General features: G+C 41.2%; 1 protein-coding gene across 1 annotated transcript in view; it reads left to right on the plus strand.

Moving 5' to 3' along the window:
• The window catches only part of ATL3 (atlastin GTPase 3), a 29994-nt gene extending 16356 nt beyond the window's left edge, over positions 1-13638 (plus strand). Inside the window, exons 5-13 of the mRNA XM_004682691.2 lie at positions 727-777; positions 4690-4746; positions 5444-5536; positions 6159-6297; positions 7471-7598; positions 8198-8254; positions 9064-9135; positions 9502-9933; positions 10857-13638. Coding sequence (XP_004682748.1) covers positions 727-777; positions 4690-4746; positions 5444-5536; positions 6159-6297; positions 7471-7598; positions 8198-8254; positions 9064-9135; positions 9502-9933; positions 10857-10943 — 1116 coding nt within the window. The 3' untranslated portion in view covers positions 10944-13638. The remainder of the gene's footprint in view (positions 1-726; positions 778-4689; positions 4747-5443; positions 5537-6158; positions 6298-7470; positions 7599-8197; positions 8255-9063; positions 9136-9501; positions 9934-10856) is intronic.
• The last annotated feature ends 3087 nt before the right edge of the window (positions 13639-16725 follow it).

Consider the following 16725-nt stretch of genomic DNA (forward strand, 5'->3'; position numbering starts at 1 on the left):
AGTTATTATGTCACCCCAGTCTTTGGATGAGATGTAAATGTCTTTAGACTGCATGTAAAAGTTAAGCATTTAGAAGCTTAAGAAGCAGCTTAAACTTTTCACACTTTGCTCACATATATGTGTGTGTATGTGTGTTATATATAAAATATTCTATGAAAAGCCTGAAAAGTGGAAATTGAGATGACACCAATTACATCAATAGGAAATATAAATTTGGTAGGAAATTAGAAAAACTTTATTTCACATTGTAAAAGAAGTGTTTTGTGATTTTTAACCTTCTCTGCATTGTTTTCCAAAAAGACAGATAATATTGCTATTTGAATAGGCCTCATTTTTTTCCCTTTTCTTTCTTTCTTTTTTTTTTATTTAGACATTTATTTTTATTTATGCATACAAGAACTGGGATATAGGCCAGAGGTATGGGGAGGGTGGGGCAAGAGGATTCACCAGAGACAGCGAAGAGCAGAACAGGTGGATCTACTGAAATACACACTGCTGAGGGGAGCAGCAGATGAGACAGGAGAGGTCTGCTGTGCCATGTGGGTCAGCTCCCTGGCTGGGGAGCAAACTCAGGCCATGCCAATGATAGACTGATCGTTTTGAGACTTAACCCCTAAGCCACCAGAGAGGCCCCTATTTTCTTATGTACAGCCTTTAAGCTTATTGAGATTGGAGGCTTGTCTGAAGTAAGCTAGAGTAGTATAAATCTGGATTTTTGTTTTCTAGATTTATAATTTGTCCCAGAACATTCAAGAAGATGATCTTCAACAGCTACAGGTATGGTAATAAAAATTTTAACATCACTACATATCATTTAAATTTTAAAGACAGGCCAAAGGTGTGGGCGGTGAGAGGATTCACCAGAGACAGAGTGGGGAACAGTACAGGCAGATTGACGAGTTACACTGCCGAGGGGAGCAGCGGATGAGACAGGAGAGGTCTTTTGCGCTATGTGGGTCACCTCCAGGGCTGGAACTTGCACTGAAGGGGCTGTTGCTAGTTGCAATGCTGCATTTTAACCTTTTATGCCACCAGGAAGGGCCCCATTTACATTTTAAAACTAAGAAAAAATTTATAATTGATTAGTTCTTATTTTTTTTAATCCTCCTTACCCCTGCACACACAGGCCCCCCATCCACACAGCTTTCCCACCCCCGGCCAACTGAATGTTTTTAATAAAACATTTTGAAATGTGGAAGGTTTTTGGTTCACAGTAGACCCTACACTCAGCATGTCCATCACTGGGTGGTCAGGGTTGAGCAAGGAAAAGAAGGAAGTGAGCGAGTAAGCCCTTCAGATACCTCTTGGGGAGTGATACAGAGAAGGAGCAGCATAAAAGACCCTGGAGTAGTGTGTTCTTGGTAGGATCAAGGTACATCAAGGAGGCAAGTTGGTGGGGAGGGGGGTGTTATAGGGAGGAAAGTGAGCCTTGAATTTGATGCATTGAGGTCTTGGGGATGCTGGGCATTTGTAATGATTGGGATGTTCTCTCCGGGCGGGATTTGGAGCCCTGATTGAGCCGAGGAGTGATGCTATTGACGTACTGTGAAGGGATCAGTTACTTTGGCTGTTGTGTTTAGAATAGATTTTTAGGCACTGGGCAGTCTTTCTGTGAAACTGGTAGTGAGGCTATTGCAATAATATTTGCAAAATACATTATGTGCCTGAATAATAGTATAATAATAGTATAATAATAATAGTAACTGCTAGCCATTATCTACTTATTGAGGACCTTGTATAAAGCTGAAGTTCCTTTGCTTCTTCCCCAGAGGTAACTGCTGCACCAGTTTTGAATATCTCCTTTCTCATTTTCTATTTAATTGCAAATAGATACATATTCCCATAGAATATATAAGATGGCAGCAAGTCCTTATTCAAACCCTTTGGGTAGATGTGTTTTGGAGTGGACGTATTTTGGATATTGGGTGGATGTTGAGTGAAGTCTAGTATAGAGTAGTCTTCAGGTGATGCCTCCTGGTTAAACATAGTATTTCTGCAGTGAGATATTTGGCTAATTATAAGAAATGAGATCTATAAGGCCTGTAAGAAAACCTCAAATCAGTTCAAGGTAGGATTTCATCTGAATGAGTTTGCTGCCTAACTTGGGATTTTAGAGATTTTTGGATTTTAAAATAATAGATAGGGAAAAAAAAATAATAATAGATAGGGAATCTGTTTTTGTTTTGTATGTTTTTATTTACATATAACATTGTATGTGTATCAGTACTTTTTTTAAGCACTCTTTTATTTATTTAAAAAGATTTTTAAAATTTAATTTTGCATACAAGAACTGGAGTATAAGCCAGAGGTGTGGGGTAGGTGAGAGGATTCACCAGAGACAGTGGGGAGCAGAACAGGTGAATTGACTGAAATAAACTGCTGAAGGGAGCAGTGGGTGAGATAGGAGAGGTCCGCTGCACCATGTGGGTATCTCCCTGGCTAAGAATTGAACTCATGTTGCAGTGGCTGGCAATAGCTTGCGCGCGCGCACCCACCCACACACACAGAGTTTGGAAGTCAGTAGTATAACTATGTAATAAATATAGCATCCTCTCTACATTCTGGTCTGTGTGTGTGTGTGTGTGTGTATGTGTAGAAGAACTGAGGTGCAGGCTATAGGTGAGGGGGCTGAGAGGATCACCAGAGAGAGTGGGGAGCAGAACAATCAGATTAACTGAAACACACTGCTGAGGGGAGCAGCAGGCAAGGCTGGGTATTGGATTCAGGCCTTATCAGTTGTAGTGCTGAGACTTAATCTCAAGGCCACCAGGAAGGCCCAAAGTGGAAAAAATTTTCCTAGCAGATTGAATAAAGAGATAAAGTGCAGAAATCAGGAAGGGTGGAGGGAGCGAGGAAGAGAGGGGAGGAGGGCTAAACCTCAGGAGAGGTTTACTATGTTACTACAGATACTTTAGTGAAAGACAACAGAGAAAATGAAGAGAAAGAAATTATATAAGCAATGATATGAGGTTCTACAATCAGAGAATATGAGTTTTTGTCTTTCTTACTGGAGGCTTTTTCCAAATTTCTCATGTCCCTTGACTGGCTCGTTGAGAGTGACTGGCTGGCAGTCTGACTTGGAACTTTGGGGAAGGGGTAAGCCCTGTTCATTAGTTTGGATTACAGTGAAGCGATAGAGCGAGATTGTTCAGCTATTTTTGCGACAAACCCTAGAAGTCTGTATTTAGAGACTTATTCTGGGCTATCCCCTTGCCCCCAGGAGAATTTTTGAACTCCTGCCTGGGGAGCTGGCTGTGGCACCAGCAGGGTGAGAGGATGAAGGTGTCTCTGTCAGTTTGCAGACTTTGATGTAGGCACCCTTTTCTGGTGAGGCCTAGAGCGCCTACTCCTGTTCTCGTATTTGGCAGCCAAGACTCAGTTCCTTGCACTTTACCTTCTCTATGTCTATACTTGCTGTCGTCTGTGGGGGCAAGAAGAGGGTTGGCACGGGGTGGTGGGAGTTGCGGGGGCGGGCAGGATCTAGGTGTGTCAGTGCTCTTTCCAAAGACTTCCAACCTTTTTTTTTTTTAACCTGTCAGCCCCACTCCCTCACTGCTCCTGCAGGGCCACTGACACTTCTGAGCCTCTCAGGGATGCCACAGGAGTACCTGTCCCTGTGCCTTTGGCAAATGTCTTAGCAGGTCAGAGAAAGGCATAACCCAGGGAGTTCTCAATTTGTCACTTTTTCTTCCAGATGTTATTTGACAATTCTTCTCTCCTCTCATATTATTACTTATCCTCTTTGTCTTGTGCTTTCATACCCTTTAAGCTTCATTTTGCTATACTCTTAGTGAGGCTTCATGAAGAAATAGGAGTAAATTTTGTATGTGTAAACCCTGACCTGAAAGGACTTGTTGATTCAGTCACTTAAGTTGCATAACCCTGTGGGCCCAGTGCCTTTCTTGCTGCTGGAGGTGCTGTCATGCACAGGACAGACAGGTATTCTCACCATCATGGAGTTTCTATTTTAACTCTCACAAGTTAAAGGTGAAGTGTGTTAGATGGTAAGACAAGCCTTGGAGAAAAATTAAAAAGAGATCCAGGGCAGGAAGTACTGCGTGGAGTGCAGAAATCTTTTCAGGTAGGTTTCTGTGGGAAGGAGCCATTTGAGTAAAGAGCTCAAGAAGTATGGTTGTTGCTTGTGTAGATAATCTGGGGGAAGAACATTACAGGCAGAAGGAGGAGCTAGTGCAAGGGCCCTGGGGCGGCAGTGTGCCCAGGCCCAGGAACAGCCCGGGAGTTGTAGGCGGGATCACATGAAGGCCTGGCTTTCCTGGTGACCTAGGGTGGTGGTGGGGTTTGCATGGAGGCTAGGGGACCCAGCTGGCCTCATGTATGACCACCGCTGTGGCTGCTGTGGTGAGACTGGCCCTGGGGTGGGGTGGGGTAGAGACCGGAGACTGGTCAGGAGACTGGCAGTATCCCAAGGAAATTGGGATCAATCAGTATCACATGGAAATTGTGAGTGGGTGAATTCTGGACTTGCTAGTGAGTTGAAATGTGGGATGGGAGAGAAGAATAGCCAAGATTATTTTAAGGTTCATAGCTCTCTTGGGCTTTTGAAGCTGCGGAACTGTGGTCTTACATAAGTTGTGTGTCTTCAGTCTGTTAAATGAATACTTTGCTAAAGAATAGCCACAGAAACACTCTAAGTAATTTTGCCTGACAATCTGTAATTCTTTTTTATAGCTCTTCACAGAATATGGCCGCCTGGCAATGGATGAAATTTTCCAAAAACCCTTCCAGGTAGGTTATTAACTATAGATGTAATTCATGTTGAGAGATCAGCCAACTATATAGCACTCAGACCCATTCTGGCTGGCTGCCTGTTTTCAGATGACCTTAAGAAAGGTCTTTATGTTTTTAATAGGTTAAAAAAATTTTCATAATGTGTACATCTTCTGAAATTTAAAGGTTAGTTTCTGGAATACAGCCATACTCCTTTGCAATGTCCTCAGCTGCTTCTGGCTACAGCAGCCTAAAATGTTTACTTTCTGACTCTTTATTGATAAAGTCTGCTTGCCTCTGCTTTAGCTAATTGTTTTATGAGGAAGGGAATGCCTAGTGATCTCAGAGTAGAGGAGCTTGGAATATTGTTACTTATTTTCTTTCTTTGCTGATGTTAAAAATAGGTCAATTGTTTACTCTCTAATTTTTAGCACATTCCCCATATTTGCCATTAGAATAGAGCCCTAAATTTAGCATTTTCTCATCTGCTTCCTTCTGTTCCCATAAACCCGTGGGGTCAAAAATAGCAGATGGGATATTCTGACCTCCTATTTGGCCTATCCATGTCCCTGCAGTTCTGATAGGGTTTCTGAGACATTGCAGAATATACAAACCGTTCACATCTCCCTGCCCCCTCTGAGAAGCAGACAAGTATTTGCTATTTTGAAAATGCACTTATACAACATTATAACTAGTCTGCTCTTTTCCTAAAAAGACACTGATGTTTTTGGTTCGAGACTGGAGCTTTCCTTACGAATACAGCTATGGATTGCAGGGAGGAATGTCGTTTTTGGATAAACGCCTGCAAGTAAGTAAATATAATCTGAGGAATCACCTAAAAGTAGTGGTAACTCTTGTTTGCATATAGCTATTTTTTTTTTAAAGATCATTATAGAAAATGATATTAAGTTACTAAATATTTATGAACATTAGTACACACTGATACTGTTCATGCTAATATTAAAGAATCTAGGGTGTGCACATGTTCCCTGGAGTGTGTGCCTTTAGAATTTTATATTCAGAACATCATTTCTGTTGTTTTTATTCAAAATCTTTATTTGTTTTGGGATGGACATAAACAGGCTTAGCCTGTTCTCCAAAATGAAAACAGAGAAGTCTTTTGTCTCATCCACTACTGACTGGCTAGGTCCCCCTCATGCTCACAAACCTTCCCTTGTTCTCCCTAAGTATTGTGTAATACTCTTTTAAGAAACCCTTTAGTACCTGTTCTTTGGTAGCTATAGGAGCCAAGCCATGACTGATAAAATTTGTACGTGTTGCTTTATAGGATTCTGAGTTTTCCTACTGGAAACATGGGCCACTGTGACCCATCAGATTTAGAAAGTCTTCCTTCATTTCCTGTGCCATTTATTGGTTCCTTGTAAAGAAAAGTAAGTGGGCTTTTGTAAATTGTGGGTCTTCATTGGCAGGTGAAAGAGCATCAGCATGAAGAAATTCAGAGTGTCCGAAACCACATTCACTCATGTTTCTCCAAAGTCACCTGTTTCCTTCTGCCACACCCAGGGCTCCAGGTGGCCACAAGCCCTGACTTTGATGGGAAGTTGAAAGGTGTGTTACAGATGTTGCCGTTTGTTTTGTTTTGTTTTTTTTTTTTGGCGTGTGTGTGTATGTGTATTTTTTTTTGTAAGGATTTATTTTTATTTATTTCTGCAAACAAAAACTGGGTGAGGCCAGAGGTGCAGGGGTGAAAGAATTAACCAGTGCCAGAGTGGGAATCCACTGAAATCCACTGCTGAGGGGAGCAGCAGGGAGACAGCAATGGTCTGCTGTGCCCTGTGGGTTAGCTCCCTGGCTGGGGATGGAACTCATGTTGCACTGGTTGGTGATAGCTTCATAGTGCTGAGGCTTTAAGGTCTGTGCCACCAGGGAGGCTCAGATGGTGTTGTTTTAATCTTTGGAATTAAATAGTGACCAAAAAATGTGAACTAAATAGTGACCAAAAAATGTGAGTCCACTGACTGCTTCAGAGGAATAGGGCATTCTCTTAGAAGAACAGCATCCCGAGTCTAGCTCAGAGTACGTTCCTGCTTTATTGTGACTGTCAGAATCAGTTCAGCCTCATGGGGGTGGTGACGTCCAGTGATTACCTTCCCAAAAGACAGGCTCCGATGAGTGGTTTACAGCAGTTGAACCTGCTAAATAAAGGAAGGCTAAATATTTCCTCAAGAAAGGTAACGCGATGCATGGCTGGGTGTTGGCTTCATCTTTCCTGTAGTCCCTGAAAAACCTGGCACTGGGACATGTATCAGTGTCAGAAAGTGCTAATTCCAGGGGAGCTCAGCAAGATCAGAGTTGGGATTCTTGGGTCCCCTTGCCTTATTTCTGTTCCTTGTTCATTGAGACGTTGAGTCATTTAATGGCTAGTCCTCAGTTTACATGTGTGTTCAAGTAAACTATTGTTTATAAACTTACCTGAGATTGTTAGGTTCCCAGTAAAGTAAAAATAATAATAGCTTGTTGTTCTTACATTGCCTTAATGTGGTTGGAATCAGTTGCCTTGAGTTTATGTTTCTAAGTCTCATTTTAGAAAATCCTTTTCTTCACATTTATACAAGTGTTTACTTTCATACACTCACATGGACGGACACACACACATATTGGAAACTGAAGTACCCTTATGTGTGAAGTTGAAACAGATTGTAAGGCTTTTGTTTCACACTTAAATTTGGTTGAATACATCTCTTTGGCTTATTACATTTTTCTTCATGGTTCTGTGAACAGATGTTTCTGGCGAATTCAAAGAGCAGCTACAGACATTGATACCATTTGTGTTAAACTCTTCTAACTTAATGGAAAAGGAGATCAATGGTTCAAAGGTCACCTGCCGGGGGCTGTTGGAGTATTTTAAGGTACATATGAGTTTTAATTATTTAAAATGCTTCATTTTGGGCAAACTGATCTAGTTTTAAACTAACTTGAATTTAAATTTAAATTAAAACTTAGGGCAAGTTTCACAGGGGAAATGGCGAGAGGCACTTTTAGATTTCAGTGTCCTTCCACGAGTGGGCCACTCGGTGGCAGTATCAGCTAAGAAACAAGAGGATGTTCTTTGCACTCTCTTAGAAGAGCAATTACTGTGGCTAAAGGAAGATTGTTCCTCAAGGAAGATGGTGTGGACAGGAGATGGTTAGGAAGTTGCTGTGAGTAGAAGGAGACGGCACCTAGATGGGACGTGACTCCCTCAAGGCGGATGGTCACTCTAACCACAGGTAGTGGTGAGGCCAGCGTGCATGGGGACTAGCTTTGTGGGCTGATGCTACTCGAGAGCATTTTGGTTAGCTAAGGATGCTAACATGCACTCGAAGGTGTGTTGTGATTTTGCTAATTCCTGTGTGTGGAATCCAGATCTTTAAGAAAATGCAGTTGTGTTGGTCACTTTTCTAAAAATGAAATTACATTTAAAGACAGATGAACATTTTCATAATCATGTGTATGTTCCTATCCTAAGGCATATATTAAAATTTACCAAGGAGAAGATCTGCCTCACCCCAAATCCATGCTCCAGGTAAGTAACTCTCTGTTGCCCAAATGAAACTCTGGCTACTTGAGTTGACACATAGGCAGTAAGCAGGGCACTTCCAGAAGGCCCTTCCTTTCCCATTCAGTGGAGACCTGCTACTGTCTGGCGTGTTTCCTCCGGTGAGATGGCCTTCAGTTTTCTTGTCTGTGTTGGTGGGGTACATTTGAGACAGGATGGCCTCCCTGGGCCTGGTCTCCTCCCCTCCCCACATGCTGTGGAGAAGAGTTTTTACTCTGTGTAGGTAAAACATACCCAGTTATATCAACAAGTCATTTTTCTATTATCTACTTATTTTAATAAATAGTAAATTTACAAATCTGGCTTTCTAGTTTTCAACTAGTTGTATTTTTAACATTTTGTTATTTTCAAGATGTCACTTTGTTCATACTACTGTCTCTCATGAGCTGTTTATTGCCAAATGTTTGTTTCTTCAGTAGCAAAATGTTTTTACAAAGTAAGCTTGAGCCTAGAATTGATGTCATCTAGATAATTTTTTTCCTTCTTTTTTGATTTATATCAAAAGTTTAAAGCTGAAGCAAAGGAAGTAATGTTTCTGGATGTTTAATATATGGTAAGGTTTTATTCTTGTGTGTAAAAACGTTTTTTTGGCACAAAATTTGTCAGAAAAGGTGTATTTTATTTCATAAATTGTATAAAACGGAACCCTAAAAAGAAAATCAAAACCAGAAGAACAATAAAGAAGAAAGAAGGGGGAGAGGAAACTTTTACCTGGTTATTGGTGGAAGGACCTGAGAGAGGAAGGGTTTGTGATTCAGGCTTTCCTTTCTTCAAAGGCCACTGCTGAAGCCAACAACTTAGCAGCTGCAGCCTCCGCCAAGGACATTTATTATAAACACATGGAGGAGGTATGTGGGACATGATTCCTTCTCCAATGTACCTATGACCTGGGTGTTGTCACTGATGTCAGCAGCTCACTTGATCCTGCTGAGTGTTCTCAAGGTGATGGGATGCTGGGATTGAGTCAGGCCCGTCTCCAGTCATTGAGGCCTTGTAATGATGGTGTTTCTTGTAGGGTCTCTGTTCCACTGGGCCTAGCAACCTGGGTATTTAAGTGGTTTCTCAGCAAGTTGGGCCCAGACTTGATCCTGGTCATCACTCTGAAGTTAGTCCCTAATGCCTTAAAGCGCTTTCCCCCACCCAGCATCTTCTTTTGTTCCATTTGGCACTAGATTTAGAAGGGCTCTTCCATGTAGTGGCTTTTTTCTTTTTAGGTTTGCGGAGGAGAGAAACCTTACATGTCTCCTGACATTTTAGAGGAGAAGCACAGTGAATTCAGACAGCTTGCTCTTGACCATTTTCAGAAGACCAAGAAGATGGGTGGGAAGGATTTCAGCCTCCGCTACCAGCAGGAGCTCGAGGAGGAGCTCAAGGAGCTCTATGAGAACTTCTGCAAGCACAATGGCAGCAAGAACGTTTTCAGCACCTTCCGCACGCCTGCTGTCCTCTTTGCGGGCATCATGGCCCTGTATGTCGCCTCCGGCTTCACTGGCTTTGTTGGCCTGGAGGTCGTGGCCCAGCTGTTCAACTGTATGATCGGGCTGCTGCTAATAGCGCTTCTCACCTGGGGCTATATCAGGTATTCTGGCCAGTACCGTGAGCTGGGTGGAGCTATCGACTCTGGAGCAGCGTTTGTGTTAGAGCAGGTAAGTGTGTGTGTGGCCTGAGGAGTCTGAGGTCCTACCCTGCATGTGTTTGTGTGTCTGTGTCAGACACTTTTGTGTGGGAGCGGTTCATAGTGGAAGAAGGTACGAGGAACCTATTGGCCATTTTTACTGATAGGCTTTATGTTTGAATATCCTTTAGGCTGTTAGTATGTATTCCTAATGTTTTTTTTTGTGTGTGTGTCTAAAAACTGCTGTTTGATGCCAGGGGGGAAAAAAAAGAATCAAGACATACTGTGTTGTTCACAGGATCTTCCAGTTATATTCATTTACTATGTTCATCATATATTCCCCTCCAAGATTAATGTGCTTCACTGAAAATCAAGAGCTTTGGAAAGTATGAACTTAAACCTATTGTTTGGAGTATTTTTACTGGATGGCATCTCCTTCACTTACATCTTCCCAGAGCCTGTGACATTGACATTGTCAAGGTCTCAACAGATTTACAGACCCTTGAGATTCTGATTGAGAGCTTTTTTTATTGGGTATAATTGAAACGTAACATTAGTCTTATGCACACCACAGTGACGTGAAATTTCCTGTTTAACCATGCTAAGTCTAGTTTACATCTGTCCCCATACACACTTAGAAAAAAGCATTTTTCTTGTAATAAGGACTTTTCGGATCTGCTCTTTTAGCAGCTTTGATTTAATTTATGACTAGTTTGAATAGGTTGGTTAGATCAGGAGTGTGTGTGGTGATGTCATGAGAGCTGCCTATCCCACCTCAGCAGCAGAGCAGGGCCGCGGCCATCTCTCCTGGGACCTGCCTGCCATGGGTCCTGGCCTCTTCCCTCCCCAGTGGAAGGAAAGGGAGACAAGTTTTTAAAGTTCATCACTGAAGACTTACTCCCTTTATCTTGTGCTGTCTTATCAACTTACATGTTGAATGTGGGATTTCTGCAGGCGACGTCCCACATCGGTAATTCCACTCAGGCTGCTGTGAGAGACGCGCTGGTTGGCAGACCGCCTGTGGATAAAAAAACTCAGTAGCAAGATAACAAGAACCGGACCAGTCCCTGCTGATTCCTGGGGTTCTGCCATGGCCACACGTCTCTGTCCTGAGGAACACAGATCTGGGGCCACCAGGATGAGCTGGATGTGGCACCAGTGAACACACAGACCTCGCCTGTGGCCTCTGATCCTTGAAAACACTTCCATTTCTGCTGGAAGCATTTCTTTTCCTTGCTGATATAGATCTAAGCCTGTGTCTATTTTCTTATTACTCTGCTTTGTGCACTTTATTGGGGGGAAAGCTAAGGGAAAGGAGAAATGTGGTTTGAGTCCTTTCTTGTGCCGCTCAGTGCCTTGTAAGATTGAATTTAAGCTTTTGTGGACATTTAGGGGAGGGGATCGAGTACGCCTTCATGGAAGATGCTGTTTTGGGGTCAAACTTGTCAGTTCTTTCATACCTTACTCTTTTGAGAAGGAATTATTTTTTAAAAAGTTTACAGAACTTGCAAAAGCTTCAGACCTAAACACTGAAAATGATGCCATTACACTTTCAAAATCGTAGACCATCTTGCCTGTCACATAGTGTGGGAAAATCATATCATAGTTAAATCTACCCTGAAATTTAAGGTCTTTGACCTGATAGGCTGGCAGTTTTATTTCTGCCTTTGTTTCCATAGCTTCTTTCTAGAAAAGAGGCAAATATGCCTTGAAAAGTCAGTAGCCTATAATAAAAGGAAGTAAGTTCTTATTTTCTCTTATTATAAAGAGAAAAAAGCTTGAGGTTAAGTGAACCATGTGACCTCTGATAAGTCACTTGAACTTGTGCCTTGGTTAGCTTGTAGACGTATGCACATACCACACAGCACCACACAGCTGTCATTTGGGAGGTTTTGTTTTGACAATTCTGCATAAGAACAGAACTTTATTAAGGATTAGAGGAAAGACATGACCAAATATTTCTGCCTTGAACAGATGTTCTACTTCATGTCAGTTAGCAGTAAATCAGGTCTTTATCCAAAAATATTTTTTTGCATACACTAATACTTTTAATAATGAATCTAAAACTTTCATTTTTTTTATTTAGTGAATCTCCCTTTACTTCACTTTACTTTACTAGTCTGATAGCTTTAAAATAGCTCCAGTTTAGTGAGAACCAAAATCTCACCCAAATATGGACACTAAGTTTTTCATTTACCTCGATTTTTTTTGTGTGATAAAATTTTTTTGTCTATTGCTTTTTTCTTTGACTTATAATGGTGAATTAATTGTGGATTTTAAAATGTCTTAAAACTTGCCTGCAAGTATTTCTATATAAACATTCAGGTATAAGCCTTAATTCTGAAGATAATTCAAATTTTTTGGGGGGAGGAAGGTAGGATGACAGAGTCTGAGTGTAATTGTAGCTATGTGAAATATATGACTGAAAGATGCAGGAAAGACAGTGTCTTCTAGTGTGGAATCTATCAAGTAATTCCTTCTCACTACTTTAACACTTTATTAAACTATTTTTGTGAGCAGTGAATTAATTCCAGTATTTATGTTCTTTTCATAGCTATATACCTTGGTGCCCAGATGTTTTTGCTCTTATCTACTCACCATTAAACTTTAGTAAAGTTCCAGCTTGTTCAAAAACTTGACTTGTATACCATTGATGGTTAGCGGTGACTGTTAAATCAGAAGCTTCTGAAATTTTGGTGTGTTTTCCCATGTCCTCTGTTCTCTAAGGTTCATCCTTATTAACTCATGGAGGTTGAGATGCTTTGCTTTTAATACATTCTGTCAGCACACTAATTGTCGTGCGTGGCCCTGCTTTTTACATGGTGAGGAGGGGACAATGTGTCTAAAACTCACTGTAATACTTAAGTTTTAGGTCACTTTTTTTCCTTTTAAGGAATTATGTGATAATGTATGACTTAATCTTAGGTATTTAATTACTGCTTAACTGCTTACACTCAACATTTCTTTTTTGGCTCTTACAAAGAATAACTTGGCTTAATTACCATGGGGGAAGTTTTCTTGTTTTTTAATTTTTGGGGGATCTTTATCAGTTAATCTTACCCTGCCTCTGAAAATTGTTTATAAAATTTTCTCAGTGAGGATTTCTTTTAAGTTTTCTATGGCCTCTTTTTAATAGTAAATTGATTTTATATTCCCTTGTTCAATAAGATGCATCCTCATTGCTGACTGTAAAAACTTACAGAGGAGATTTATAATTAAGTTGAAAAGTATATCTGACCTCTTCCCTTAGCCTTCATTTTTGGGCTATTACTTCGGAATTCAGATTGCCTTCAAGCTGTTCTACAACTGCTGACCTTCCACACAGGCATTTCTGATTTGCACATTCCTAACAGTAGATGGGACACATTCCTATTTCCTATTAACATAAAAAAAGTTTTCAGGATTTTCTATTAAAGCTAATTTCAAAGATGGTGTTGCTAAGTTCTTTGTTTTTTTAAATACTTCCAATCAGTTATAGTAAAAATGGACTCTGAGTTTCTGTTCTTTCACAGAGAAATCTTTCCAAATTGGTTTGTAGACAAAATGAGGGCAGATTATCAAGTATGATGGTTATGAAATCTTTTGAGCTTCAGAGTCATACTTTATTTTCAGAGTGTACCACCAGATATCTTCTGTGGGTGTTGTGTTAACACTTTATCTTTGATAAAATCACCTATAAATGATTTTTGTTTTATTCTTTTACTCAGCATGAAATAAAATGCTTTTGGTAAACTCACACTGTAAACAGAGTGTCCTTCAGCAGGCTAGATCCAATGTTTACCTGGTTTATACAAGTGGTACATAGGGAGAGTTTAGATGAGTTTGTATAAATGAGTTACAAAGAATTAAAATTTTTGGGAGATTTAAATCCAGGCAAAAACAATAAAGTTTTATTTTTCCCCGTTTTTTTTTTTTTATTTTTAATGTAACTTTTATGAAAGCCTTTATAGAATTACTTCTCTCCCATAGAACTTTTGATATGTAACATTTAGGATGGGCTAGGCTATTCATAACCTTATATTTCGATCTGAAAGTTTTTGGTAAGGAATAAGAACACAGTAAAGATAAGCTTCACTTATGAAAGTAAGTGTACTTAAAAAAAAAAAGACATTAAGAACAGTTTTTGTAAAAGACCTTTGCAGTTGAATAGTCTTCTTTACCATAAATTGTGTTACAGCTAGAAATTTGGTGGTAATGTTCATCTACAAGGAGCACAAGACTTAGCTTGGGAGCCTTCTTGAATAAAATCTGAAATGCCAGCTTTCTATTCAGGATTGCCTGTGTCTGTCTAGGCCACGGCCCTGGAGATACCACTTTTATAATAGTATCAGGTGCAAAGGCCACACCAAGAGAGACATAGTGGGGTGGGAAGTGCAACTCAGTGTTGTCTGGACACAGGTGGCTGACTCTGACCTAAGAGTCAGAATAGATAGTCTGCCGAACAAATCAGAACGTGGACAGTGCGCAGGGTAATGAGGATGCTTTTGATCTAGATGATTCAAACAGAACTCGAAATTCAGATATCATAGTGCCTTCTCTGAAAAACAAATATCAGTTATCCTATTTGCTAGTAGGTGTAACTAGGGGTAAGAAATTTTTGAAAGTTGTTTTTCTTTTTAAAAAGTGGAATTGAGCACTGTGGTTTGAACCTGTAAATCTTCCACACAAAACCTGAACTCACAAGTAAAAGTAATAAACAAAAGGAAAGGAGAGGATCATAGCTTTGAATATTACTGATAAAAGTATCCCATATAAGGAACCTTAAAATAGATTTTTTTAAAAAACTTTTTAAGATTTACTTATTTATGCATACAGACTGGGGTACAGGCCAGAGATGGGGTAGCGAGAGGATTCACCAGAGAGAGTGGGGAGCAGAACAGGCAGATCGACGAAGTTCACTGCTGAGGGTAGCAGCTGGCTGGTCAGGAGAGGTCTGCCGCGCCATGTGGTCACCTCCGGGGCCGGCGGGGATCGAACTCATGCAGAAGTGGCTTTAGCGTCTTAGTGCTGTGCTTTAATCCGCTGCGCCACCAGGGAGGGCCCCCTTAAAATAGATTTAGGGACAGAAATGTTTAAAAAAATTTTTACTTGGGAAGGAATTTCATGTGCCAGAACTGAAATTTAAAATGTGGTATTTTTATGATTAAGGGATGGTTGTATTTGATTCCTAAAGCTTTCTCACTTAGTTTTGACTAAATGCTGCCATGGACTTAGCGCTTCTACCAAGGTGTTGACAGTGACCTTGAACATAGACACATTTTACAATGATTTGTTAAAGTAACTTTCTTTTAGATTCTTTCCTTTGGCTTTACAATTTAATACACATAAAAGTGCAATGGGATGAGATGCTATTCCTATATATCAAAAAGCATGTTTCTGTTTCTTAGTGGCAGGGTTGTTCAATGGAATAAAGATCAGTGCTATGTTATCTGTGTGTATTAGGTGTGTTCTTTAATAGGCAATAGCTGTGACGTGGGCTTGTCAGTTCATATGAGATCTGAGGGATGGAGAACTTGGTAATAGAGGTAAGGTGGTTTCAAGGTGATCTTTCAGTCTGTCCTGCAAAACTATACTGAGTCTCACTAGCCTGGTGTGGGAGGTGGTGCTTAAAGTTGAATACTACCTTTATGTGGACTTATGAGGACCTTGGGTTTGTATCACTTCATTTGGTTGTGGTTCCACTTTGGGGTGAGGTGGGATAAAGCTCAACTGAAAAGCTGCTCATTTACTGGTGACCTTGGTGGCACCGGGAGTTTTTGTTGAACTTGTCAAATATTGATTGGGCATACTGCATTGAGTCCTACAGTAAAGATTTCTTTCCTCCCATAAACAGTGGGTGGTGGGCAGCCCTGCCCATCCACCCTTGAGTGGTCCATGGCCCCATTAGCACAAGCTGGGGGGCAGGAGTGAGCAGTGTGGGGAAGTGGTCACATGCGGCTGGGGAGAAATCAAGCAAACTGGTGCATGTTCCCTTCTGAGCGCCAAGTCTATTTGCAAAAGAAGTCCAACTCCACTTTGCCTCACTGAAAAAAGGAACTGGTAAAACATTTCTGGGAGTGAAATAGCTGACCGGGAAGAACTCATGACAGGACTACTATCTCAAGCGTGGTGGCCCCTGTCTGTCCTCTGGCTGCAGGAAAGGCTGGACAAATGATGCTGGGCTCTCCCTCTATAACAACTTTGGAAGAAAGGCTTAAGAAAATCCCACTGCCTATTAAAAGCTGTGTGTATGTAATCTCCAGCCTGGAAAGGGCTTCTAACTGGCCTGGCTTGGCCATACTTGTTGGAGTCTGGAGCCTGGGGCACCTTCACCAATCAGCCATGGTGACATGGCTCTCTAGTAATAGCCTGGGGACCAGCTCTGCCAGAAACCAGCACAGTCACAGGCTGCTGGACACACAAAGCTAACAACCATGCAGCTTTCCAGACTGGCCGTTACACAGTGGAGTGAGAGGCTGGAGCACTTCTAGAATGTTGTGTTAAGTAGAGTTGGGTATACTTCACATTCATCCAGTAGAAACTCTTCACAGAGATTTGTTCTTGCCTCTTCAGTTATTATATAGTCTGTCTTCCTTTCTTCTGGTCAGAACAAATCTCTTGACACAAATCCTTCCAGGATACCTGGGTATCTATGAGAAGCCCGTTTCTGCCTTTCTGCCCGTTGCTGGGGTAGTCTCCTGTGGTGCTCACCTGTAGGCTGTGCTGTGCCTCCGTGTCAGGAAATGCAACTGCAGTTGAGGGCAGCACCTTCTCTCAGAGGCTTTTGCTGGCCACATCCCCCTTCCTCCTACCTGACCCCTGCCACCGTGTAGAGATGAACAGA

Source organism: Condylura cristata, unplaced genomic scaffold (genome assembly GCF_000260355.1).
Source record: "Condylura cristata isolate star-nosed mole 26May11 unplaced genomic scaffold, ConCri1.0 scaffold00015, whole genome shotgun sequence".
Lineage (NCBI taxonomy): Eukaryota > Metazoa > Chordata > Mammalia > Eulipotyphla > Talpidae > Condylura > Condylura cristata.